The sequence below is a fragment of the Maniola hyperantus genome, chromosome 25 (genome assembly GCF_902806685.2).
Source record: "Maniola hyperantus chromosome 25, iAphHyp1.2, whole genome shotgun sequence".
NCBI classification, from domain to species: domain Eukaryota; kingdom Metazoa; phylum Arthropoda; class Insecta; order Lepidoptera; family Nymphalidae; genus Maniola; species Maniola hyperantus.
Window position 1 is genome coordinate 454,389 of NC_048560.1, and position 27,352 is coordinate 481,740.

At 37.5% G+C, this 27,352-nt stretch overlaps 1 protein-coding gene across 1 annotated transcript; it reads left to right on the forward strand.

Annotated features, from left to right (window-relative positions):
* Positions 1-1,875: 1,875 nt before the first annotated feature.
* On the forward strand, positions 1,876-26,063 carry LOC117993819 (uncharacterized). The gene is made up of 3 exons (XM_034981687.2): positions 1,876-2,027; positions 18,904-20,390; positions 25,005-26,063. The coding sequence occupies exons 2-3, from the start codon at positions 18,909-18,911 to the stop codon at positions 25,209-25,211; spliced, it is 1,689 nt and encodes a 562-aa protein (XP_034837578.1). The 5' UTR covers positions 1,876-2,027; positions 18,904-18,908; the 3' UTR covers positions 25,212-26,063.
* Positions 26,064-27,352: the final 1,289 nt, after the last annotated feature.

The following is a 27,352-nucleotide window of genomic DNA, read 5'->3' on the forward strand; positions in this document are numbered from 1 at the left end:
AGGTAATGAAGATGTAAAAAATCTTACGTCAAAGTATAAAGTCTAATCCATGCTAATATTATAAATGCGAAAATGTGTCTGTCTGTCTGTCTGTATTTCTGCTAGCTTTTCACGGCCCAGGAGTTTAATCGATTTTGATGAAATTTGGTACAGAGTTTTAGCTTAGGTACATCCCAGGGAAGGAAGGAGAATATGCTACTTTTTATCCTGGAAAATTAAAAGAGTTCCCATGGGGTACTTAACGGCTCATTATTTTAACCGATATATATGAAACTAGCTGATACCCGCGACGTCGTCCGCGTTGAATTAGGTTTTTTAAAATCCCGTGGGATCTCTTTGATTTTCCGGGATAAAAAGTAGCCTATGTCACTCTCCAGGTCTTTATCTATACCTATGCAAAAAATCACGTCAATCCGTTCCACCGTTGCGACGTGATTGAAGTACAAACCAACAAACAAACACACATTCGCATTTATAATAAGGGTACTGATAATAAGGGTACTGATTTGGTACAGAGGTAGCTGGCATCTTCTTATCCCGGAAAATCAAAGAGTTCCCACGGGATTTTTAAAACCTAAATCCACGCGGACGAAGTCGCGGTAGGGTGGTTTATACTAGCGACGGCCGAAGCTTTCCCACCAGGCCAGACCAGAAATTTAGTAATTATAAAATTCCAAACCCCTGCCAGGAATCGAACTCGGGACCTCGCACTAATAAGACCAGCGCTTACCACTGCGCCATGGAGGTCGTCAAAAATCGCGGGCACAAGCTAGTTAACTATAAATTAGCAATTACGCAATGTAAAGGTATGCATTAATTATGATACAACAGTTTCCATTGTTGCGAAGTGAAATTAACCACAAAAAGATTTATCTCGTGATCAATGGCACATAATTGCTGGGAACGAAGCAGAGTGGGTGACTTAATCTCTAGGCACACACTTATCTGTGCTATAATATACATTTACATAAAAACTTTTAAATAGGTGCATACATCTTGAGAACGCACTCGCCATATTTGCTCTGTGTCAACTGTCATGTCAAAAATACTATTTTACAGTGCGACAGTGGCGACAATGCTCTCTTGGCACTTGAGTGGCATTGACAGCGGGCGCTGTTGGAGAACAAAGGCTTAGACTATTCAAACAAGAACAATAAAAATGGTTTTTACCATACGAGCTTTTCTTTTCGAAATTATTTTATCTTTCGATTTTAATAGGTCTCGACGGCGCCGTTGAATTACGCCATTTAGCTACCTCGCCTCCCTAACTACAAAGGGGACACTTGACGGCAACATTAGTTCCGATTTTCGCCACGCGCCAAGATAGCCTTGTCGCACTTTAAAAGTGGTTCCGAGACGTAGACTTTGAAGTACGTAGATTTTTGCTTTTTTTTTTCATTTTTTTTTTACGTGCTTGACACGTGATTGATGCGTTTTTATATATTTTTTTCTTGATACTAATGAACGACCCGTTTGAAATCCAGACGTCACAGAGGTTGCACTGCGTTGGTCACATCGAGACCACCGCAGCGAGACATTGTACCCAAGATGCTGGCAGGTGGCATTACCCCTTTGTATGGCCAAACTAATTCTGCTGCCAGCTCTTGGGTCCCCGGTTGACTCGATAACGGATAACCCTTTTCGAAATAAAATTGCTTAATAAAATGCACATAACTCCGAAAAGTTAGAGGTGCCCGGGATCGAACCTCCGACTTCCCAAATAGGAGGCGGACGTCTTAACCACAACGCTATCATACCATTATTTTTATTTTTTCTAACCAGCTGTTTAGAACGTCCTCTCGAAGCTCCCATTAGCAAAGTCCCACCACATCGAGTAAACATACGGCACTTTACACAAAACTTGACCATGCCTTGCTGTGTAGACGTGTAGTGTATTTATTTATGCGTGTGTTTTTCGATATATTTTGTGTTTTTAGTGTCTTATGTGTTTCAAACTTTTTTAAAGTTGAATTAAGGTTACTTATTTATATGTATTTTTCTTTGTGTTGCTTGGATGAAAAATTAAGGTGAGCTTTAATAATAATTATGTACTTACTATTTTTTCTTTAGATTTTTTAAAGCTTGTTAAGATGTCAGGAGGTCTGGGACTCAATTCCTGGCACGCAACTCTTAACTTTTCGGAGTTATGCGCATTTCAAGTCATTAAGTATTACGTGCTTTAACGGTGAAGGAAAACATCGTGAGGAAACCTGCATACCTAGCCAGCGTGGTAGACTATGGTCAGACCATACTCATTCTGAGAGGAGATCCGTGCTAATGAGCCGGCGATCGCTTGCTGATGATGATGATAGTTACTAGTTACGACAGTTTTCACGTACAGATAAACGAGTCAGGGGTTTTTTTTTTAAATAGATATAGCGAGCAAACGAGCAGGCGGGTCACCTGATGTTAAGTGATTACCGCCGCCCATGAACATTTGCAGCACCAGAGGAACCGCCGATGCGTTGCCGGCCTTTTAGGAATTTGTATCGAATAAAAAATAAAAACTGTACCATATATTCTGTGACTGTACTATATACTATATTATATGTACTAGTAACTATTTATACCTACAGTAGTGGGCTGAAGAACTCATTAATGCTAAAGTTTACGAACGAAAGTGGCGTTCCTTGAACGCTGTGACCTGTTATGTAGATAGATAAACCTATAACATAGGCATTTACTTGGCGAGCTTGAATGTCAATAATACTATATATTTACTTATTTACTAGCTTTTGCCCGTGACTTCGTCCCTTGATATAATTTAATGGTTGATATAATAAAAGCCTATAACATTCAGGGATAACGTAGCTAGCTGGCTGCCAGTGAAACGAGCAGCCAGCGATGGCTTCGTATAAACATTTTTTTTAATAGAGATAGCGAGCAAACGAGCAGGCGGGTCGGGTCACCTGATGTTAAGTGATTACCGCCGCCCATGAACATTTGCAACACCAGAGGAACCGCCGATGCGTTGCCGGCGTTTTAGGAATTTGTTGATCCTTTGAATAAGCCCATGTTGTAATCTAGTGGGAGCACTCCGATGGGAGTTGGTTCCACAGTTTGCATGTGCGTGGAAAGAAGGATCTGGCACAACGGACGGTCGAAGTGCACCAGACACCCAGGTGGTGAGGGTGAAATTCCTTACGGTGGCGCGCGGTGCGGTTGTAGACAATGCTATAGAACTGAACTTCTTCTTATAATCTTTGGGTTTTTTTGTGCTGCTGCGTCACCGGTTGTTATCATTATACTTTTATAGGATACCATAATAATTATTACTTTTGATATAGTGAAAGAATCACCACGAAACAAGAGTCAAACGGTACAACGATAGGTACCACCACAGAATTCTAATAATATTAAAACCGAAACAGGCAGTGTCGCCAGTTATAACAGGTCAAACAAAAATAATTTTATGAAAGAAATACTTACTATAATTATTGCGTACGCGCTGTGCATACAAAGTCAAAGTTAAATTATTTATTCAAAATAGGTAATAAATTACTCTTTTTGATAGTCAGATGTTGGATTTGTAAGATATAGTGGTGATAATTATTACGCAAACTTAAAACTAAAGCTACGATGGTTCCAAACGCGCCCAGGTCTGAGAAGACCTGGGCGCACAAATACAGGTTCTGGGATACAAAAATATATGTTAGCTTATGTCACAAGAATAACGTACCTACCTACTACTTTATAGATCAATTAAGTACTTAGTTCATTTTTACATCGTCAAAAAATTTATTATACAGATACATTTTTACGGCATGATTAATTTATAGCTCGACATTAGCGAGGGCGATAAATAATACATTTGTCGCTCCGTGTTTAAATAGACTACTTAAATCACGGATACTCATTACTTAAGTGCGGGTTTAAATCACGCAGTACTATGTCTAAGATTCAAACCTTTGCAAATGCGTCTGTTTTTACTTTAACAAGCACTGATGTTCCACTGGACATCTGAGATAAGCTCCGAGCGAGCCTCTTCTATGCTTAATCTGAATTCCGTGGTTATAACTTTGTCGGTTAAAGTAATTTATTCCGCTGGTAAATAAAAAATGGATGACATATGACACGTGGCTTATATAACATGTAACTGTTATTTGGTGTTATATAATGTAATGTTGGGACGTGAGCGGTTTCCGGATTTAAAACATTTCACTCGAATTCCGATTCAAGTTGACTGTTGATTTTTTTATTACCGAATTCTGGTCCCATAATGTTACTGATAATTTAACCAGGATCTGCATTTTAAGGTGCCTGTCCACTGAAACGGAGCGGAGATGTGTTGAGCTGACCAATCCGGATGTCGGTAAACTGACAAAACTCTGATTGGTCAACTATATACATCTCCGCTCCGCTCCGCTTCAGTGGACCGGCACCCTTAGGGTTCCATGGTCGACATCCAATCTACTCGAAACGTTTTTGCCCAACGTTTCTGATTCGAACCCCTCAGTGGGATGATTCGCTAACTCAGTCTAACGATGAATGATAGTCACCCAGCACATTTGACATTGGTTGGCTGTACATTGCTGCTTCACTGAGTGACATTAAAATAATTTTTCGTAGAAAACCTTCAATGGATTAAAAATAAATGTCAAATGAGTCAGGTGACTATCATTCAGTGTTTTAATCCACCACAAATTCTAAATGCCTGAACATATTGGATTTCATCGTTTCTTTTTATTATTCAGATACAAGTTAGCCGTCCCCCGTGTGGAGTTGCTGGGTCTCCCATCGGGCGCGTCCCCTGGGTGGTGGATAGGGGAATGCCTCCCAGATATGGGTGGTACTGGGGAAATCAAATACCCGGCGCGAACCAAAACCAGTAGGCATGGGCGTGCCTTTGGTCCTGTAAGACGCGGCCTAGGGGACTTCACCCCGACAGAAAAAGCAAGCTGTAGCTCAGCCAAAAATGGAAGCGAATGGTAAAGTTAATGTACCCCAGGTGGGTACCGCAGCTGGTTTACCCTGCGGAGAATCCCACACTGAACCTAGTTCAGTCAGCCCTACCGTATCTGGGGAGGGCAACTATCGCTTTTCAGAAGAAGTTTTAACACAAGACAATTTAAACACGGAGAACGACAGACAGGAAAAACTGGAACAGCTAATAGATCCGTTTGCAAGGAAAGATTCTATCAGAAGAACCCCACCTGCAACTGAAAAGCTTCAAAGTTATCAGTCGCCAGAAGAAAAACAACCTAAGGATACTGAAGAACTAAATAGTATGAATAAAAAAGAGACTCCAACGTCAGACGATCGTCCGAAGAAAAGGAAGAAACTGTCGAGCCCTATTGCGCTAAAGCTTGAAGAAATTCAACCATCAATAGAACTGATTAAATTAAAATCAAGGACAGAAGAACTTAATAATTTTATAAGAGGCAACAAAAATGTACACAAAGAAGTAAAGAAGTTTGCACTGGAAATAACAAGCTTGGTTAAACAGGTGACTACGAGATATAAACATGACACATATAAAATTCAAGAACTACAGAAAGAGTTAAAAGAGTATAGAGAGGCGCAAGAGTGCAGATATACTAAGTTGGAAAACGAATTACAAGAACTAAGGATACTATATGAAAACAGATTCAAAGACATAGAAAATAGCAAAGAATGCGGTTGCACATGTAATGAAAAGAAAGACAAGTTTAACCTTACAGGTTCAAAAGTAAATAATTATGAGGAATTTGCGCAGGTTGTTGACCAAGACTGGACTGAAGATGGTTTTAAAAATGTTCAGATAAATCATGGAGACCCGTTCAGAGATTTGCCTGAGAATGTAGTATACTTTTGCGATGAAAGCAAGGAAAGGCAGACGAGGATGGGGAAAAGGATCCTTAATAGGCATCCAGAACTCACAGAGGGAGAAAAGATCGAATGCGATGGAGGAAAATATACAACTGTCACGCAGCGCAATACATATAAGACAAGTGATGGCAACCACACGAAAGAAAAAAATATCACTGGTTTTTTCTATGACCCTACACAAAAAAATGGCAAAACTCAACGTGATATTTTTCACCTGTGCCAGGAACTAAGGAAAATTTGTGAAAACTATGAAAAACGGGAGATAACTGTAGTTTCCCCCCAATCAATTGGAGCAGAAAATATGAGGAAAATACTGGAAGTCACCTTCCATGAAACAAATATCAAAGTAAATCTGAGAACAAATAAGAAAAAGAACAGCTACAAAGAAAAGAAGAAAAATGACATACAAAATAACATTATAGTAATTGAAGACAAAGCAGCTACTTATGCAGACACAGTTAGAAAACTAAAAGAAGGTCTTAAGGACAGCGATGCTCTTGAGTACATAACAGGAGTTAGAAAAACAAACTCAGGGAAAGTTTTGGTTAAGATCTCGGAAAATGCGGACAAGGATAAGGTCATAAACGGACTTAAGGAGAATTGCAACATGGCGGTGCATAATAAGGTTAACAGAAAAATTTTGCATATCAAAGATGTAGATGCAACTGCAGAAGAAGAAGACATCAGAGAAGCAATAATAAATACAAACTTAATCTGTAACCAAGAACAGCTAGAAGTTAAAGGGCTACGTCCAATGAAGAATGGAAACAAAATAGCCACCATATGGATGGAAGAGTCAGACTGTACGAGAATACTAGACAAGCAGAAACTAAGATGTGGACTGAATATATGCTATGTAGAGGAAAGGATAGAAGTACTAAGATGCTACCGCTGCTGGGGCTATAACCATAAGGCCACCCAATGCAAGGAAGAAGACAGGAGCAAAAAGTGCCGTAAATGCACTGGAAACGACCATATAGCAAAAGACTGCAATGAAGAAGCATTCTGCCCACACTGCGATCAGCATGATCACGCAGCTGGAAGTGGTAAATGCAAAGCTTTTCAAAAAGCTCTCAGATTAGCGAGGAAAGATACAGGCCGCAGGGAAGAAGAATCGGTACATTCACGGTCCTCCAAATAAATACAAACAGGAGTGTAAGCGCACATGATATGGCTAACATAGTAGCAGCCGAGAGGAAATGTGACTTCATTGCTATCAGTGAACCAAATACAACTATGCATAAGGCTAAAGGAAAACACAGTTATACTGACTCAACCGGAGATACAATGATCATAAACTTTAGCAATAAATATCATGTTAGGACTTACCGTTCATCTGATTGCTACGTTTGCATAGAAACAGCGGATATTGCACTATATAGTATATATATGAGCCCTAATAAATGCACGCTAGAGGATTTTAAAAATTATCTTAATATGATTCAACAGGATATAACAGAGGTGCAGACAAAAGATAAAAGAATAATAATCACAGGAGACCTGAATGCTAAACATCCCAGTTGGGGTGGAACACTAACAAACAAGAAAGGAGAAGAGCTTCTAGAATGGATTAACAGGCTAGATTTAGTTATTCTAAATGATGGAAAACTACCCACCTGTGTTCGACATAATGGAAAATCCTTCATAGATGTAACGATTATCAGCGGAAACACAAAAAAGGGAAAAGTAACGTGGTCTGTTATAGAAGATGAATCAATGAGCGATCATAAATTCATTCTGACAACAATACAAAAGACTACAGAAGCGAACAATTCTAAGTATATTTACGGAAAGACAAACCTGGAAATATTTAACACAGTTTTTAGAAGTGAGATAGGAAACAAAGAGGTTAATAGGGAGCTATGCGAAAGAGCTTTCGATAAGGCATATAAAGAAAGTACACCCCGCGTGAGATGCGACGATGATTTTAAGCTACCATACTGGTGGAGTGAAACAGTTCAAACAAAGATTAAAGAAACAAGACGAAAAAGAAGAAAATTTCAAAAATCTAATGAACCAACTGATAGAGAGAGACTGAAAGAAGAGTACAAGATCTCCAAAAAAGAGCTTAAGAAAACCATAGCAGCATCTAAAGCCAAAGCATGGGAAGATCTGTGCAAAGGCCTTGAATATGATATATATGGCGATGCATATAGAATCGTAAAAAGCCAAATGCAAATTCCAAATCCAAAGACCTGCTTATCGCTAGAACAAAAACGAGAAATCTTTGAAAGCTTGTTCATAACCTCAGAGCGTACAGATGTTCTGCGTAAAGAAATGGCCGAGGACAGGAATTTCGAAGATATTGCTTTTACTTTTGAAGAAACAAAAGACAGCGCCAAGAAAATCAAAATAAAAAAGGCACCCGGCCCAGATATGTTACCACCGGAAGTTGTGAAGGCAGCAATATCCAATAACGTGGATTACTTTACATGTGTGTTCAATGATTTAATGAAACATGGAAGTTTCCCTGACAATTGGAAAGTTGCAAAGCTTGTATTGATAGAGAAGCCCAAAAAATCCCATAACGAGCAGACAAAGTACAGGCCTATCTGTTTAATAAATGTCATAGCAAAAACGTATGAAAGGCTGTTAAATACCCGACTGACACAGGAGCTAGAAAAAAGTGGAGGGCTAAATAAAAATCAGCACGGCTTTATACCCGGGAGAACTACTATTGATGCTATCGATGAGGTAGTCCTAGCAGCCAAAAAAGCCAAAGCAAATAACCAATGGAACTCCCTCATACTCGTTGACGTTCGAAATGCTTTTAACACAGCTGCTTGGGCTATTATTATAAAGAAGCTGAAATCTCGAAAGATCAATGAATACGTACTCAATGTGATCATAGATTATTTGACGAACCGGTACATTCTACTAGAACGCAAGGTTAGGGCAGAGGTAACTGGTGGGGTTCCACAAGGATCTGTATTAGGACCCACTTTGTGGAATGTCCTTTACGATGACGTGATGAACATTGAAACACCGGAAGGAGTCAAGCTGGTTTGCTACGCGGACGATTTAGCGATCTCGGTAACTGCAACAGATGCACACGAGATGGTGGTCAAGGCGAATGAGACGCTGCATGCTGTAGTTTTATGGATGCGGCAGAATCAACTTGAAATTGCACCAGAGAAAACTGAGGCAGTCATATTTAACAGAAGGAAAAATGCTCACCGTATACACTTTGACTGCGATGGAACTATGGTAGCCCCGTCATCTAGTGTAACTTACCTAGGTGTCAAGTTAGACTCAAAACTTAATTACGGCCTCCATATCAAAACAGTCTGTGATAAGGCTTCTAGGACCGCAGGAGCTCTGTGTAAGCTACTCCTTAACACAAAAGGCCCAAGTGATAAGAAAAGAAGGACGCTTGCTATGGCTAATCAGTCTATAGTTTTGTATGCGGCACCTATCTGGGAACCTGCAATGAGCTTCGCTGTGCACAAAAAAAGAGTCCTCAAAGCGCAACGTATGTTGGCATTACGAGTTTGCTCTGCCTATAAAACCATATCCACGGATGCAGTGCTGGTTTTGGCAAACTTAACGCCCATTCATCTACTCGCTCTAGAAAGAACGGAAAAAAGAAACAGAAAGAACTCTGAAATGACAGGACTTTCTGAGGACCTAACGCTCGCGAGATGGCAAGATGAATGGAACAAGTCGACTAAAGGCCGATGGACGCACCAGCTCATCCCCAACCTGGAAAAGTGGACCAGAAGGAAACATGGCCGAATGACCTACCGTCTGACGCAATGTTTTTCAGGAGACGGAGTTTTTATGGATTTCCTTGCAGGAATCGGAAGACGACATGATGCCACGTGCATGTACTGCAACGAAATCGATAATGCAGAACACACAATGTTTCACTGCGTAAACTGGGACATAGAGAGGAAAGACCTCATTTCTAAAATAGGGGCTATATGTGTCAATAATTTAGTGCACAAAATGATAGAGCATGAGGACATATGGATGCTTGTTGCAGGCTTTTTGGAAAAAATAATAGGTTCTAAAGAAGAAGAAGAGAGACGTAGACAAAAAACAAAATAAACAGTAAAAATAATATAGACAACAATGTTGCCGTGTTTAGGCTGAGAGGCGGGCACACGGCCAACAGGGAGACAGAAGGGGTTTTTAGCCGGTAAGAGTCCGGCACTACCCAATTGGGGTGTCCATGAGGATTTCCCCCTTCTGTATAATAAAAAAAAAAAAAAAAAAAAAAAAGTTAGCCCTTGACTGTAATCTCACCTGGTGGTAAGTGATGATGCAGTCTACGATGGAAGCGGGCTAACCTGGAAGGGGTATGGCAGTTTTTATTGAACCCATGCCCTTTTGGTTTCTACACGGCATCGTACCGGATAGCTAAAACGCTTGGCGGCCCGGCTTCGCCGACAGGGTGGTAACTAGGCACGGCCGAAGCCTTCCACCAGAAACCAGTCGTTTTAGTTCCGACTTGTTTAAAGGTAGTTCAAGAGTGCAACGATGGTGTACCAATTAAAATAAATCCGCGCGTTTTCACCGAGATTCGAACCTACGACCACTCGAATCCTATATTCTCACACTTCTAACCACTACGCTAATAAAACTTGCCGAGGCCAAAAAGCCTGTAGTTCAATCATAATCCTACACATTTATCTCTACTTAATCTCTTCTTTCACAACATAACCTACTTAGCGAGTGATATATTATATTATTAAATTAAATATGCAATTTTATTATTATCTATACATATTATTATTTTAAAAATGTTTTATATGTTTTTAGATTTTATTTTTTCGCATGCCATAACATGGCTATTTGTGGTGAAACTTTAATAACTGTAGCATCTGTATATACATTGCACATGTGCAATAAAGAATATTTGATTTGATTTGGTTTGAAAAAAACCGGTCAAGTGCGAGTCAGGCTCGCGCAACGAGGGTTCCGTACAAAAGTCCTATTTTTTCGATATTTTACACGATAGTTTAAAAACTATGATACTTAAAAATAAATAAAAATCTGTTTTAGAATCCACAGATAAAGCCCTTTCATATGATACCCCACTTGATATAGTTAGCTTACTTCAAATATTGAAAATACTAATTTTAGTTCATGACCACAACTTAATTTTTTTGTGTGATGTAACCACAAATTCACGGTTTTCAGATTTTTCCCCTAATGTCTGCTATAAGACCTACCTACCTGCCAAATTTCATGATTCTAGGTCAACGGGAAGAACCCTGTAGGTTTCTTGACAGACAGACAGACAAACAGACAGACAGATAAAGTGATCCTATAAGGGTTCCGTTTTTCCTTTTGAGGTACGGAACCCTAAAAAAGACTTTTCTTGTCTGAGTGACTGATCCTTAGATGAATGATCTATCAACGCACAGCTCAAACCGTTGGACGGATCGGGCTGATGTAGATTGTAAATAGCTGCTATTATGACGTAAAGGTCCGTTAAGAAACGATTTTTGAAAATTGAACCCCTAAGGGGTATTAGGGGGAATAGGGGTTTGAAATTTGTGTAGTCCACGCAGACGAAGTTGCGGGGATAAGCTAGTTCATTATATAAATTATATACGAATAATTTACCGCATGAAACGACAAAATTTAAATTAAATTAGTGTGTGCCGCTTTAGGTCAATGTCGTAAAATAAATAAAATGTGGGTGACATTTTTTTTGCATACCATCTTAATTATCTTAAATCTACTGATACAGTTGTTTCATAAATAAATATCTAAAGAAAGTCGGTACGATTTCACTAATTTTTATTATTTTCTTATCGATTTCACTTCATCTCAACTTAATCTTTACGATTTTAAGTTAAGTATATCGTAATTCTTAACTCAAATTAAGTATTTAAAAACACGGTTTTATGGGCAAATAGAAAAGTTAAAAAATATTTTGTTAAATAAACTATCTTTAATGGTGCCAAGAATACTGGCTGCATTTCCGCGCTGGACAGCATGTATTTTTTTAGTTTTTCCTTTTTCTTTTTTTCTTTTGAGTACCTAATTATAGCCTAACCTAGTTTTATACCTAATAGTAGTTAATTGTATTAATTAAAGCTATCATGTTACACTTATATTACTGAGAATACTTATTGTCATTTTTTTAACTAGTTGTTGGTAATATTCACGGACAATACAATCACAATAGGCACGAATTATTAGGTATAGTATACAAGGTGTATACCTACCTATGCCAAATGTAATAAAAAACTTAACCTCGGGGATAACTTTAAGCCAAGTACACACTTACATTTGTCAGGCTTCTTTTATGCAAACACGTTTTCAAAATTTAATTAGTTACTTTTTTGTACGTCTCTAGAAAAAGGAAAGTTCCTACTCACTGATAGATTAAAAGATTTCTGTAATCTTTTTTTTACGTCTCTATAAAAAGTACCTAACCTGAAATTTTGCTCAAGGGTTCCCTTTATAATATTATAATCGAACCCCCGACCGCCGATTAGAAGGCGGACGTCCTAACCACTAGGCTATCACAGCTTAAGGTATACTTAGATAATATTTGAAAGACAGAACGCACTGTCTGTACCTCTCTTACATAATCACAATAGGCTTAATGATAAAATTGCCTCTCACGTTGGTTTTTTTACTGTTTTATTGTTATTTGGCGCACCGAGAGTTCATTTAAATCGGTATCTTTATTTATCTTAGTTCCACGGAATACGTTATTAACTGCTAATAACGTGTTTTGTTTGATACATCTTGTTAATTAATCTAACGGTAATGTTTTGAAGTTTGTTTGACAGATAACAGTTACCTTGTATATTCTACCTGTGTGATTATGATTCGTAATCATTAATTAGTTAAGTAACTACCTTATTAATGCATATTTTGTTTTTAAAATGCAACCAATCAAGTATTCACATACTGAATTACATACTGATTTTGCATATAGATGGCATATAGGCGTGAAATTGGTGCGGCCGCATACCGGTATAATACCGGCCAAGTGCGAATCAGACTCGCGCACTGAGGGTTCCGTAGTACAATCGTATTTTATCGACATTTTGCACGATAAATCAAAAACTATACTAGATCTCGTTCAAACCAATTTTCGGTGGAAGTTTGCATGGTAATGTACATCAAGTTTTTTTTTTAGTTTTATCGTTCTCTTATTTTAGAAGTTACGGGGGGGGGGGCACATTTTATTACTTTGGAAGTGTCTCTCGCGCAAACAGTTCAGAAACAAATGATATTAAAAACCTCAATATCATTTTTAAAAACCTATCCATAGATGGGTTGGGGTACACATAATATGGGTTTGATGAAAAAAAAAAATTTTCAGTTTCAATTTTAAGTATGGGGAACCCCAAAATTTATTGTTTTTTTTTCTATTTTTGTGTAAAAATCTTAATGCGGTTCATAGAATAAATCTACTTACCAAGTTTCAACAGTATATCTCTTATAGTTTCGGAGAAAAGTGGCAGTGACATACGGACGGACATGATGAATCTATAAGGGTTCCGTTTTTTGCCATTCGGCTACGGAGCCCTAAAAAGCAGTTACAGCCAAGTCTATTCTAGTGATTAAGGGTAACGGGTGCTTGCATGAAGAATCAGCCTGCATCAATCATTATTACTACCTATCTCAATAGGCTACTTGACTCATATCTAATTTCATCCAATAAATGATTATTTATTATAGTATTTTGCTTAAGACAACGAAATATATCAATAACAATTATTAAAAACGCAGGATGGATATATAAATCCAATTTTAAAAAATACAGTTTATATTTTTATTTGAAACGCAGAAAACGCTGTCAGCCATGATGTGACGTCAAATATGTAAACAAAGAAATGTCATCTCTATGTCACGCGGAGACTAACGTAGTATCCATATATATAAAATTTAAAGTCCTGACTAACTTATATATCAACGCACAGCCTAAACATCTAAACAGCTGGTCCTAGATACATGAAATTTATTGGGTGTGTTCTTTGTAGGTAAAGAGAAGGTATCCACTAGGAAAAGATTTTTTGAAATTCCACCCCTGAGTGGGTTTGAAATATATGAAGTCCACGCGGGCGAAGTCACGAGCATAAGCTAGTTTTTATATATTTCTAAAAACTCATAGTAAACGTAAAAAAATATCGTTTTCTCTTTATAAATTGAATAAGTTATTAAGTAAGACTTACAACAAAGTGATCTTTGTAAAAATAAATTTGGGTTGAAGTCGTTAGTCATATAGGATCCCTTTAAGCAAGTCTTCGCGTGTTACGTATATTTATTTCACTGGGCACTCTAATCCACAACTTTCCTGTGGTCTTTATCGATGCGTTTTTACATTCTCGGATGATACAATAACGATATTTACTATATTTTTCATGTAAACTAGTATAGAAGTCATGTTTATTAAACTTTGGGAGGTTATGCTGTTGTTTACAAATGCATGACGTCAGAGCAAAGATAATCTATCGGTCAAACATGGCCGACAGTGTTTTTAGGTTTCTAAGAAAAATATATTTTTAAATTAAAGTTTTACGGTTTTTAGGGCGCAAAAAAATATAGTGTTAATTTTTTTTGATCTAATAGGACAAATATTAACCATTTAAGACCAACTTAAAAAAAGTGTCAACTAGCCTATTGTTGTGATTGGCTGAATTTGTGCGATTCTTGTTGCAACAATGCATTGTAGCCAATAGTGAGCGAGCGCCAACCAATCAGAGGTGATTGCGATCGTGACATTGTAGCTGACCTCACCTCTGATTGGTTGGCGCTCGCTCACTATTGGCTACAATGATTTGTTGCAACAAGAATAGCACAAATCCAGCCAATCATAATGTAAATTTTTATTTTATTGTAATTTGTAAATGTGTATATGGGTTTTTTTATGCCTGAAAATAAAAAAACTATTATTATTATATTATAGCTGGCAGTTACCTCGGTCAGCATATTAGTCTGCCCATTCAACGAGGTAACGCTGCCAGCGTTCCCAGCACCCTGCCTCGTTGCGGTGGTTTAGATGATATTTTCGATTTGTAATTTTTATTATGTTCTAGAATAAGTTTGGTATTTTTGTTTTTTGTATCTTCCTATTAAATAATGTCTTAAATAAATTTATTATCTTAAGTTTTTATTTCTTGTCTAAATACAATAATTTCAAATTTATTAAATAAACTATTAATAAACTTAAATCTAAAAAAAACAACATTAAATTAAAACTAAAATAAATTAAATTAAATCTAAAACCTCATCGAGACCACCGCAGCGAGGCATTGTACCCAAGATGCTGGCAGCATTACCCCTTTGGATGGCCAAACTAATTCTTTGACCAAGGTAGCTGCCAGCTCTCGGGTCCCCGGTTGACTTGATAACTCTTTTCGCAATTTCTTCAAAAAGAGCTCGAGCCCCCGGGCCCCACGGCCCCAAGGTCTCCACACCAAAAGGCACGAATACGAAGCTCCCATCGAGGTTTTCATATTTCCGCCTCTTGGCCTGTTCGGCGCTGATGGCCGCTGCACCCGCCATAGAGGAGGTCGCCTGAATGTGGGATGCAGCTAAAGTGTCTACACAAGTTGCATCCCAAACAAGCGATAAATTTATAAAAAAAAAATTATATTATTATTATAATTATTATTATAACAATTGAGATTGTAATAATGATTGATGCAGGCTTTAGACAATCGCCCTACAGGTTTACAGTACTCTACCGACAGGTCGGTGCGGTGCGTGGGTGCGTGGGTGCGTGGGTGCGTGGGTGCGTGGGTGCGTGGGTGCGTGGGTGCGTGGGTGCGTGGGTGCGTAGGTACTTCAACAGGGGATTATTCAATCCCTTGTTGAAGCATCATGCCCGCGTGGAATGGTGCCAAGAATACTGGCTGCATTTCCGCGCTGAACTACACATAAGCCAAATATCTAAATGTTAAAATGTTTACTAACTATAAATAAACATGATTATTATAATTATATTCACTAATGGCACGAATTGCAATTCACAGTCGTGTTTGTTGACATAACTACAGCTTATATCGGAACTTAGGCTGTGACATTGAATGTAGAATAATTGACTGTAAATAGCTCTGAATAAAGCTAACTGTACACCGATACGCTTTTGGACTGTAATAATAATATACACTAGCTTATGCTCGCGACTTCGTCCGCGTGGACTACACAAATTTCAAACCCCCATTTCACCCCGTTAGGGGTTGAATTTTCAAAAATCCTTTCTTAGCGGATGCCTATTTTTTTTTTTATTCAGATACAGGTTAGCCCTTGACTGCAATCTCACCTGGTGGTAAGTGACGATGCAGTCTAAGATGGTAGCGGGCTAACCAGGAACGGGTATGGCAGTTTTTAATAAGCCCATGCCCCTTTGGTTTCTACACGGCATCGTACCGGAACGCTAAATCGCTTGGCGGTACGGCTTTGCCGGTAGGGTGGTAACCAGCCACGGCCGAAGCCTCCCACCAGACCAGACCAGAAATTTAGAAATTATAAAACTCCAAATCCCTGCCAGGAATCGAACCCGGGACCTCCCACTAATAAGACCACAGCGCTTACCACTGCGCCAGGGAGGTCGTCGATATGCCTACGTCATAATAGCTATCTGCGTGCCAATTTTCAGCCCGATCCGTCTAGTAGTTTGAGCTGTGCGTTGATAGATCAGTCAGTCAGTCAGTCAGTCACCTTTTCCTTGTATATATTATTTAAGATAACAATATTGCTAAGAAACTTATGGAAATTTTAAAGATACTAAACTAACTAGTACCTAATCCCTATTACATATAGCTAATTATTGCAGTACTCTAGTACTTATAGAACCCGCACGCACAAGTATTCAGCTATAAAAAGTGCATGCCGCAACTCTTTACTTGCACTATGAAAATACTTCAAACTGGTTAATTAATAGAAAATACAGGAAACTCCAATAAATTCAATGTCTCTATTTAGTATTTACGTAGATTACAGCATCAACGAGACCGGTCCCCTCAAGGTAGAGAAGTCATAAGTATTATTGCTCTTTGCCAAAGTACAGGGCCAACTGAGCCAGAGAGTCTATTGAATTAGCGAAATGTAGATTATTATCTGCATTCGTAGTTTTGGACTGCGCTAATTTTTTAGGTTTTAACAGAAATGCTAGAAGTTTTTATGTAAAACAAGAGGCCTTACCTATATTTGAACAATTTATTTTTATGATCCCTTGTCTGGAGGCTCAATAGCGATCTTTACATAGTTCGGGAGGTTGGGGAATCTCGTTTTTAGTAATTAAATATTACTTGATTTAACGATGAAGGAAAACATCGTGAGCAAACCGGCATCCCTAAGAGTTCTCCATAATGTTTTCAAAGGTGCGTGAAATCTGTCAATCCGCATTTGGCCAGGCGTGGCAAACTAAACTCTTCTCATTCTGAGAGGAGACCCGTGCTCACTTAATCCAAAAGTGTATAATAGTACCCAATTTTTATAAATGATTTATTTGACTTTGACTCAGTAGTGGGCCGCCGGCGCGTTGATCATTATGATGACTATATGGAGTGATGTGTAGGAGGGCTATGTCTACTCCCTAGGAAAGAGTGTTACTTATGGTGGCTATGGGATATATTATTATCGGACGGACGGACATGCAAACTCGTTCGTATGTGATAGTGAAAGTCAGAGTCATTGAGCTTGCAGTATCTTTGGCTAAGGAACATCGAGAGTGATATTTTCTTATACAAGTTTGTTTTTAGGGTTCCATATTTTCAACTTATCTAATTACTATGGCTGAGTTTCTGCGCTGGACAGCCAGCCTGATGCGTTGCTCAAAAAATAAGCCAGCCCTTCCGTCACCAGATGAGGCTATTAATCGCGGTGAAATGTCTTGTGAAATTTTTCTGCGGGAGCGTGTCTGTCTGTCTGCTAGCATTTTACAGCCGTTAAACCATTTTTTACGAAATTAGGTAGGTACATACTACAGATAGCTTGCATCCCGGGAACGGACATAGGCTTTTGTCCCGTAAAATCAAAAGTATTTTTAAAACATTATACATAAATCTATGGGGGGAAGTCTAGATTCTAGTGCATAATAAATAAATTATTACACATCGAAAGTGTTTCAAGATTCATGCAAGTCATATCGGTCACAGATTACGTAATACTTATTCAACAAAAAACGCGTCTAAATAGGCACTGTACATTTTTTAATGACTTGCGAAAACTTTTCAGTACGACAGTATAACACGCGTTAATTTATTTTATTGTTACTTCCTATATTTTCTTAAGTATAAAATATACCTACCTGTACCTACTTGCTTACTTTCTATTCTATTCTATAAATACTTTAGATGACCTTTTACAATATTTAAATACTTATCTAATGGTTGAGAAGGCAAAGATGCAAGCGGAATTCAAGATTTATCATCAATTATTTTGATTAATTCATGCGTAATTTATGCCAATCGGCCGCCGACCTCCTTTTTCGTGGATTTTATTAAAAAATATTATTTTAATAAAATCTAATAAAAAAATGTCTGTCTTCTATTCGGAGGGAATGGGGTTCGATTCCTGGCACATGCCTATTTACACCGAACTTTTCAAAATTAGGTGTGCGTGTTTAAGCGATTAAATATTATTTAGTAGATGATGCCCGCGACTTCGTCCGCGTGGATTTAGGTTTTAAAAAATCCAATGGGAACCCTTTGATTTTCCGGGATGAGATTCCGGGAAGCCTATATGTCAAGGCCTCGGGATGCAAGCTATCGCTGTACCAAATTTCGTCAAAATCGGACGTCAAAGACAGACAGACACACTTTCGGATTTATAATACTAGTATGGATTTTAACGGCGAAAGAAAACATTTTGAGGGAACTTGCAGACCTGAAAGTTCTGCATAATGTGTGTCAAATCTGCTAATCTGCACTTGGCCAGGTGTGGACGATGGCTCTCATTCTGAGAGGAGACCCATTCTCAGTAGTGGGTCGACGATGAATTAGTGATGATGATGCTGATGATGATTTAGTGTGATTAATATTACCTTTCCCCTCCAGCTAAGTTTAAATGTAAGAAGTGGTTTCAATAGCATTTATTCATCCAGTAGGACCTAATTTCAATTTACCGACTAAACAGGCTTAATGATATTAATATTTTTTATTTCCTTCTTTCCAGATAAAATGGCGAAACCAGCACGCATCAATGCTATACACATCATACTACTTATCACAATACATATCACGTCATCAGCAAAACCAAACCCCAGACCCGTGTTCGAGAGCATCAACGAACAAGCCAGGATAGATGACACCATAAGATTATCAAGTAGCCCAGGTTTACTGCCCTATGGTAACCCTCTAGCTGGCAATTCAAAACAAAACGCAAGAATACACATAAACAACCAACAAGCAATGTTTAATGCGGAAAGAATGAGACAACACAAAGCCCAGTTACAGAGATGGGCGAAAGAACCCCGTATTATAGACAGTTACATGAAAGCGTACCATGATTCACAAGAAAATCATCAACTAGCTATAGAACAGCAACAATCATCTTTGCATGATAACCCTGTTACCAACCCAACTCCAACAAGGACACAAACCCGGCCAATAAGACAAAGGATAGTACAAAATAAAAGAGTCATACCAAATCCAGAAATCCCATCAAGAACAGCACAAAATGAACCTTTACCACCTATAAATAGAGTCCAAAAACAAAGGCAAGAACTTCCCAGAAGGGGAGAGGTGAGATTCTTACAAGGATTAGAACCAACTAAAATCACCAAAGCTGATGCAGTTATCAAAGATGTTAGAAACAGAAACCATAGATCCTACGGTTCGGGGGATTATCACCAGAATTTGGAACCGAAAAAATATAAAACCGTCTACGTATCACCAAATCCTAGTTACGAGCAGGGGGTCGCAATAAAACCTAATGGCAATGCAGGCTTTAACCAAGTTCAAGTGAATGAACTTACTAATTTACACACTGCAGCAATTCCTAGTGATATAAAATATTCCTTCCCAAATAATGTCAATACTTTACAAACAGTTCAAGATATACAAGCTCTCAATTCGTTATTAAACAAGAATCCCACTGAACAACTAACTGAGTTTAATGCTCTATTAAACAATGACAAAAATCCTGAAGACATTACCAAAGGAGTACCTGTAGACTTTTATTTCTACCTCAAAGATCCAACACAACAAAATTATGATAACAATTTAAAGTATACACAATTACCACACACATATGCAAGTGCGTATGGACCGGAATCTAATGTTAAAGATTATACACCAATTACAGAAGAAGTAGATGATATAGAGGATCCGAACAAAGCAATTAAACCGTTTAATCTCCAACCTATACAACCAACTGTATTACCAGATCAAACCACAACAACGAAAAGTAATAATTACTACAAAGTTGAAGTAGCAAGCCAAACAATAAGCGGAGGACCAAAGCATATTAAAGAAGAGTACTTTGTCAAGCAAGAAAATGATCCACATTATGAATCATTAACATACGGATATCAACCTATTTACAAACCAACGGCTGATGACAGCAAAAGTGAAATGTATTCACACCATAACGCAGAACCAACTGGAGTACAACATTTACTAGAAGATGGTACAGAAACCTCAGCATTCGGAGACGATAATGTAAGTATTAATAAGGGTCTTTCAAACAAGAATGCGGAAGCTAACAAAGCTTTAACTGACGGGTTTGTAAGTGTAGGTGAAACATATAAAAAATCTAATCGAACTAAACGCTCGAAGTTAGAAACCGATCCATTTCTTTTAGAGGATGAAAAAACGAGTACCCAAGCGACGATTAGCTCAAACAACACCGACACTCCAACATCCGAAGCCCTTATAAGATTAAATCCGCTAAACAAGAAACGTGTAAGCGATTTCAACGTTTTTGTAGCTCCCAACTTTCCTATCGGTGAGGCGACCGACTACACAGATGATTACGATTACCCACAGATTAAAAAACGACCAAACAACAAATTCGAATCGTTTTACGAAGACGATGACTATAGTTACGACGAGTTCAGTTCCCCTGATTATGATTTTCAAAACTACCCTCCTTCTTCGAGCTATCAGTTAGAATCTAAAGGGAGCTTTTCGAAAAAAGTTCGTCATTATCGACGTCCGAATTTTTCTAACCCACCCCAATTGTATGGATCACCCCCTGCGACATCTTATGGTGTACCTATCCTTGGTACCCCAGCAACTATTTTTTCATCCCCCCAACCTAAATTCGAATTACCGACACCTATAAATATATTGGGAAATTTTCCAAACATAATAGAACCTGTCTACATGTTAACTCAATCCCAATTAAAGAAGCTAATCGGTCACCATAACTTAAATATTGAACATTTAGATGTGTACCAGCTTTCGAAAGAAAATAGAGGGAAAAAGACCCCACATTTTCCGAGGAAATATAGAAAAAGGAATCCCTTTAGGCACGTGAGAAATAACTTGAATAAAATACATAAGTTTCATGGTTGAATTGATAAACTTTTTTCTAGTTTTTAGTTTATTTTAAAATTTAAGTAACTTCAATAATTTTGATTAAGTAGGTACCTACTGTAAAAAGAGTGTTCACGTTTGTACAGTGTTAATTAATTTATTATAATTTATTGGGTAGTTTAAGTTTTATCTAAGTTATTTATGCAATTGTTTACACAATATTTGTTTATTAAAACATTATACAAAAGAAGCACTTACTTAAAACTGTTAAGTATTTTAATATACGTAGCGGGTAGGTATTTATATAAGTGTAAGAAATTAACTAAAACACGGATTTTTATAGTTAAAGTCTGTTTTATTTCTGTCTTTTGGTATAAATTCTAAAATTCCAAGAATCCTTTTACATCTATAGAATATAGAGTCCGCCTCAAAACAAAGAAAAATAAAATTAAAAAAACGTAAATAACTTATTGGTAAAACTCTTTACTTATTGGCATTGGCAAAAGTATGTTTCTAAATTAGACTCGGCTGGGTTTGTGTGGTGTGGCTTCTTCGCAAACCAGAGCGCTTCTGGAACTTATAAGTTATTTTACTTACTAAAAGAATAAGACATCTCATAATAATCGCCACAGCAATAATAGGAAAAAGATTTTGTAGTTAAGTTCATAAGAATCTAAATATTTAAATGGAAAAGGTGACTGACTGACTGACTGACTGATCTATCAACGCACAGATTAAACTACTTGACGGGTCGGGCTGAAATTTGTATGCAGATAGCTATTATGACGTAGTAGGCATACGCTAAGAAAGGATTTTTGAAAATTCAACTCCTAAGAGGAGAGGAAATTTGAGTAGTCCACGCAGACGAAGTCGCGAGCATAAGCTAGTCTAGAATAAAAAAGTTTAATAGGTAGGTAAGGGAAATTCGAATAAATACCTAGGTAGGTACTAATAACCACCAACCTAGCGCCTAATGCGTATACCTAATTAAATTCATTTCTTACTTCACCATATTTCGTAGGTGGTTACCATATTTGCCTAATGGATTTGTTGCATGCTAGCCTAGCATGTATTGGCATGTAGTGGAAAGGCAATATTCAGAACTAACATTATGTCGAATTGGTTTGAAGGTAATTCACTGTTTTATTGGTAGGTAGGTATGTTGGTACAGGTAGATAAAGTAGCGATCGAAGTAACTACCTACTCTATGTTTACCTACATTCTATAGATACTTAGCTAACTATTGGAATAAGAGCCAGCTCGTGCCAGACATTGCTTATTTTATAAAAGCTGAAAATTTATCGGCATGTTGTCCCCAAAAATGGGAGGAACGTCTGTTTGGATGTTTGTTTGGATCTTACGGCTTTAGGAGATTACTATTCTGAAGAAAATATAAAAAATAAGACTTTATACTTTAATAAGATTTTTTTGCACTTTTATTACCAGATCTATCAAAGCCACCATGATCCAAACTTCATAGTCGCTGGTCTTCCTCCTTGTGTTAGGGACAATACGCAGAGAAACTTTCAGATTTTATAAAATAACGGAGGTCTGGCACGCGCTGGCTATCTCTCTATAATATGTTTTATTGGTAGGTACTGATAGGTATGTTGGTACAGATAAAGTAGCAATCGAGGTAACTATTCTATCTATAACTACACTTTGTAGGTAGGTACTTAGGTAACTATTTGATTTAGGTATATAAAAACAACAATGTCATAGGTAGATGTTTTATTTATTTACTTAATTAATTTTACACAGTTTCATAACTAAACAATAGGTCTGTGTGTCACGCAAAACATAATGAAATGAAGTTGCAACAGGGCGGTTTGCGCAGGTCATACACAAGCCCGGCTGAGATGTATTGCGCAGTCATACGCCTAGTGTTCAGATTGGACTTGTTTTGGAAGCACTATAACTATACCTTATCCGCGGAAACTAGTATATACCTAGTACGCGACAGTTCGAGATGGCAGTCGGGGTATGAGACGTGGGGACTGCTGCCAGCATCTTGGTTGCAATGTCTCGCTATGCGATGGTCTCGATGAGGTTTTAGGTTAATTTATTTATGTTTTTTTTACTTTTTATTTAGGTTTAAGTTTATTTAATAGAATTGTCTGTTATTATTTATTATACCTTTCAAACTCAATAAAAAAATTAATGTTTAATATTTAATAATGATTATAATTTAAATACTTCAAAGTTCAAACGCACATAACTCCGAAAAATTAAGAAGTAGGTACATGTCCGGGATCGAACGCGCCGACCTCAAAATCAAATCAAATCAAATCATTTATTTGCACGATTGCAGGTACAATGATGGTGTTACAGTGGTTTATTTACAGCTACAATCCACCATACAGTGGGCATGCAAAATTTATTTTCTTATTATCTATTATTAATAAGCTATTTTATAACTTTTTTTTTTTAGAATTATAATGTTCAACAGTCACATATCACATAATATAATATAATATCACATGTCACATAATAATTATCTACCTATAATATATTAACCAAGAAATAATTAAAAAAAAATTGTCAATATAATATAATCACATCAAGTCAACTCTAATTAAAATAGGTCCTGAGGTCAACTGCTTAACTCTTAACTTGTACTAGGCTATCACCGCTCTTTGACATTTAAACACGATCCCCAGACAATTTAATTGTATTCAATACGTGACTTTGCGTGCGCTTTCTATTGCGATACTCGCTAGATAAATATAGCTACCTATCTCCCAAGTCCTACAAACGTGATTCAAAGAAAGTTTCCTTATAGAATTACCTATTACGTACTCTATACTAACTTATAGTAGGTAGATCATAGTCTTCTACTTATAGCTTTAAGACTGACTGACTGATCTATCAACGTACAGCTCAAACTGCTGGACGGATCGGGCTGAAATTTGGCATGCAGATAGCTATTATGATGTAGGCATCCGCTAAGAAAGGATTTTTAAAAATTCAACCTGTAAGGCGTGAAATAGGGGTTTCAAATTTGTGTAGTCCTAGCGGACTAAGTCGCGAGCATTAGCTAGTATAATTATCTAAAGACATGGATGAATGGAAAGTTTAGAATGATGAACTAGATAGATCATCATGATCAACCCATCGCTGGCCTACTACTGAGGCGGCTCTCCTCTCTGAATGACAAGAGTTTAGGCCATAGACCAACACGCTGGCCAAGTGCAAATTGGCATACTTCAACCTCACACACCTTTGAGAACATTATTGAGAACTCTCAAGCATGCAGGTTTACTCACGATCTTTTTCATCAACAATAAAGCAAACGAAAAGTTAGAGGTGCGTTGCGTGCCCGGGATCGAATCTCTGACCTCCCGAATAGGAGGCGGACGTCTTAGCCACTGGGCTATCACTTCCTTAGGATGAACTAGATACCTAAATAGATTTTATTATTTATCTCATCATCATGATCAACCCATCACCGGCTTACTACAGAGCACGGGTCTCCTCTCATAGTGAGAAGGGTTTTGGCCATAGTCTACCACGCTGGCCATGTGCGGATTGGTAGACTTCACACACCTTTGGGAACATTATGGAGAACTCTCAAGCATGCAGGTTTCCTCACGATGTTTTCCTTCACCGTTAAAGCAAATGATATTTAATTATTTAAAACGCACATAACTCCGAAAAGTTAGAGGTGCGTGCCCGAGATCGAACCCCCGACCTCCGATCAGAAGGCGGACGTCCTACCGACTAGGCTATCACAACTTTATATTATTTATCTATTTACTTTTTATATATTATTTATCTATTTACTTTTTTTTACAGCTCCAATACGCAGCTAACTATGAGTTCGGCTACAGAGTCCGAGACCAAGACAGTGGCAACTACTTCGGCCACCGAGAAGCTAAACAAGGGAAATCTACCAAAGGGGCCTACCACGTTCTTCTGCCAGATGGTAGGATGCAGCTCGTCAAGTACTCTGCGGGACCTTCGGGCTTCCACGCCGATATTTCTTACGATCATTTGCAATAGAAGTCATTTTTCTATCAAAGGAACCCACCACAAGAACTTACCATTTTTACTAGATGGTAGGATGTAGCTGGTCAAATATTCTGCAAGGCTATGGGATTTCCACGTCGGTACCTACCCCTTACGATTATTTGCAATAGAAGTCATTTTTCTGCTTTAGGAACTTACCACTTTTGCTAATGGTAGGATGTCGATGGTCAAATACCTACTTATGACATTCTGATTTGCATGCCAATATTTCTTATGATAATTCGCAATAGAAGTTGAATACCATAGGAACTTACCACTCTGGCTAGTTGGTAGGATATAGCTGGTCAAATACTCAGTAAGATATTCTGGCTTGAATGCCAATATTTCTTGTGATCTTTTGTTATATATGTAAGTCATATTTCTACCACAGGAACTAACCATTTTTGCAAGAGGGTAGCATGCAGCTGGTTAAATACCTACTCTGTAAGACCTTCTGATTTCCATGCCAATATTTCTTAAGATCTTTTGTAATAGAAGTCATTCTTCTACCATAGGAACTTATCACTTTTGCTGGATGGTAGGATGTGGCCGGTCAAATACTCTGCAAGACATTCTGGTTTCCATGTTGCCAATGTTTCTTAAGATATCATTCGCAGTAGAAGTTTAATACCTACCGTAGGAATTTACCACCTTTGCTAGATGGTAGGACGCAGGTGATCAAATATTTGCAATAGAAAATATTTTATGGTTCTTTTATTGGTGGTAGGTAATCGGCAAGCACTAAAACTGCAGAGGCTGTACTTAAGTATGTGAAATCTTCGAAAAAATTTAAAGTTCCTCAATTATTCTAAATTGACCAAGTTTATATTTTATTTACTTAATAAGTTTAAAATAAGTATAGTTAAAAATATTTTATTATACTTAATTATTATCTAGTTGCTAATAGCCTACTAAATAAAACACAAAAAATATTTATATTTATTGTAAAAAAGTAGTATTAAAATAAAATATTAATAAAATAGGTAGGATTAATGAAATTAAATTTATATATTTATTTACTTACATATTACATTATTATTTATAAACGTAATCTTGTTGAATAAAATATTATCATACAGGCAAAGTTGCACCAGCAATAAGCACTTTATTTCAATGATGTTGGGCCAGATTATTCTAACTATTCCCATATCGATAGCTCTAATAGTTCAAAATAATCGACTGTGACAGACAGATGGACGGACGTTAATTCGCACCATTAGGGTTCCGCTTTTACCATTTCGGTACGGAACCGTAAAAATTACTAAAAATTTTCGATCACTATCTCCCGGTCTACTAAGAAACTAAGAAATAAATAAAAAAACACAGACAAACTTACGACTTTGTTTTTTACTAATTAGAGATTTTACTAATTAGCATGTCACGCCACACAGCTTTAAATATAAAATGGCTTAAACAAAAATGTAACCAAAATATATATCACGCCTTCCCGCCAGGTGTCATAAGTGAAACTGTAGAAAGCCAGCGTAATGTACCTAACTAATGTAACAATTTGACATGACATTACATTTTGGAGTACGTACTTGCATGTTACGTAAATAATTACTCGAGTATCTACCTAAGTTTAAATGAAGTTATTGTTAGTTTTTAAGGTTCCCCGTACCCGAAGGCTTCTTGACTTTGCTCGGACTTAAGATTGAGTTAAAACGTGACAGATTTATGTGAGAGATGTAGCTCTGTCTCGTTTAACTCTGTCTTAAGTCTAAGTTAAGTCAGATTGCGCTTTATAGATCTCACCCTAAGACTCCGCTGTCTGTCCGTCCGTCTGTCTGTCAGCGGGCTGCGTCTCGTGAACCCTAATAGGTTTATAGTGAAAATTTTCACAGAGTGCGTATTTCTGTTGCCGCTGTAACAACAAATAACAAAAGTTTCATAAAAGCCGTCATAAAAATGTGTTATTTCTTGTACGATGGTACGGATTACGGAACCATTCGTGTGCGAGTCGCACTCGCACTTGACCGATTTTACAAAGTACAACAGCCTGGATTCGATAGTTCAAAGGCTACAAATATTATATCAAAATATATGCAAATAAGGTGTGAAAGTAACTTTTGTACTTACATATAAAACGCTCGAAAATACTTTTATCTTGCCATAAATAACTTATTAAGTATTAA

Excerpts from the sequence above, each read along its gene's own strand:
- LOC117993819 (XM_034981687.2), top strand. The coding sequence starts at position 18,909 with ATGGCGAAACCAGCACGCATCAATGCTATACACATCATACTACTTATC. Across the intron at positions 20,391-25,004 it reads CAGCATTCGGAGACGATAAT|CTCCAATACGCAGCTAACTA; the intron begins GTAAGTATTAAT and ends TTTTTTTTACAG.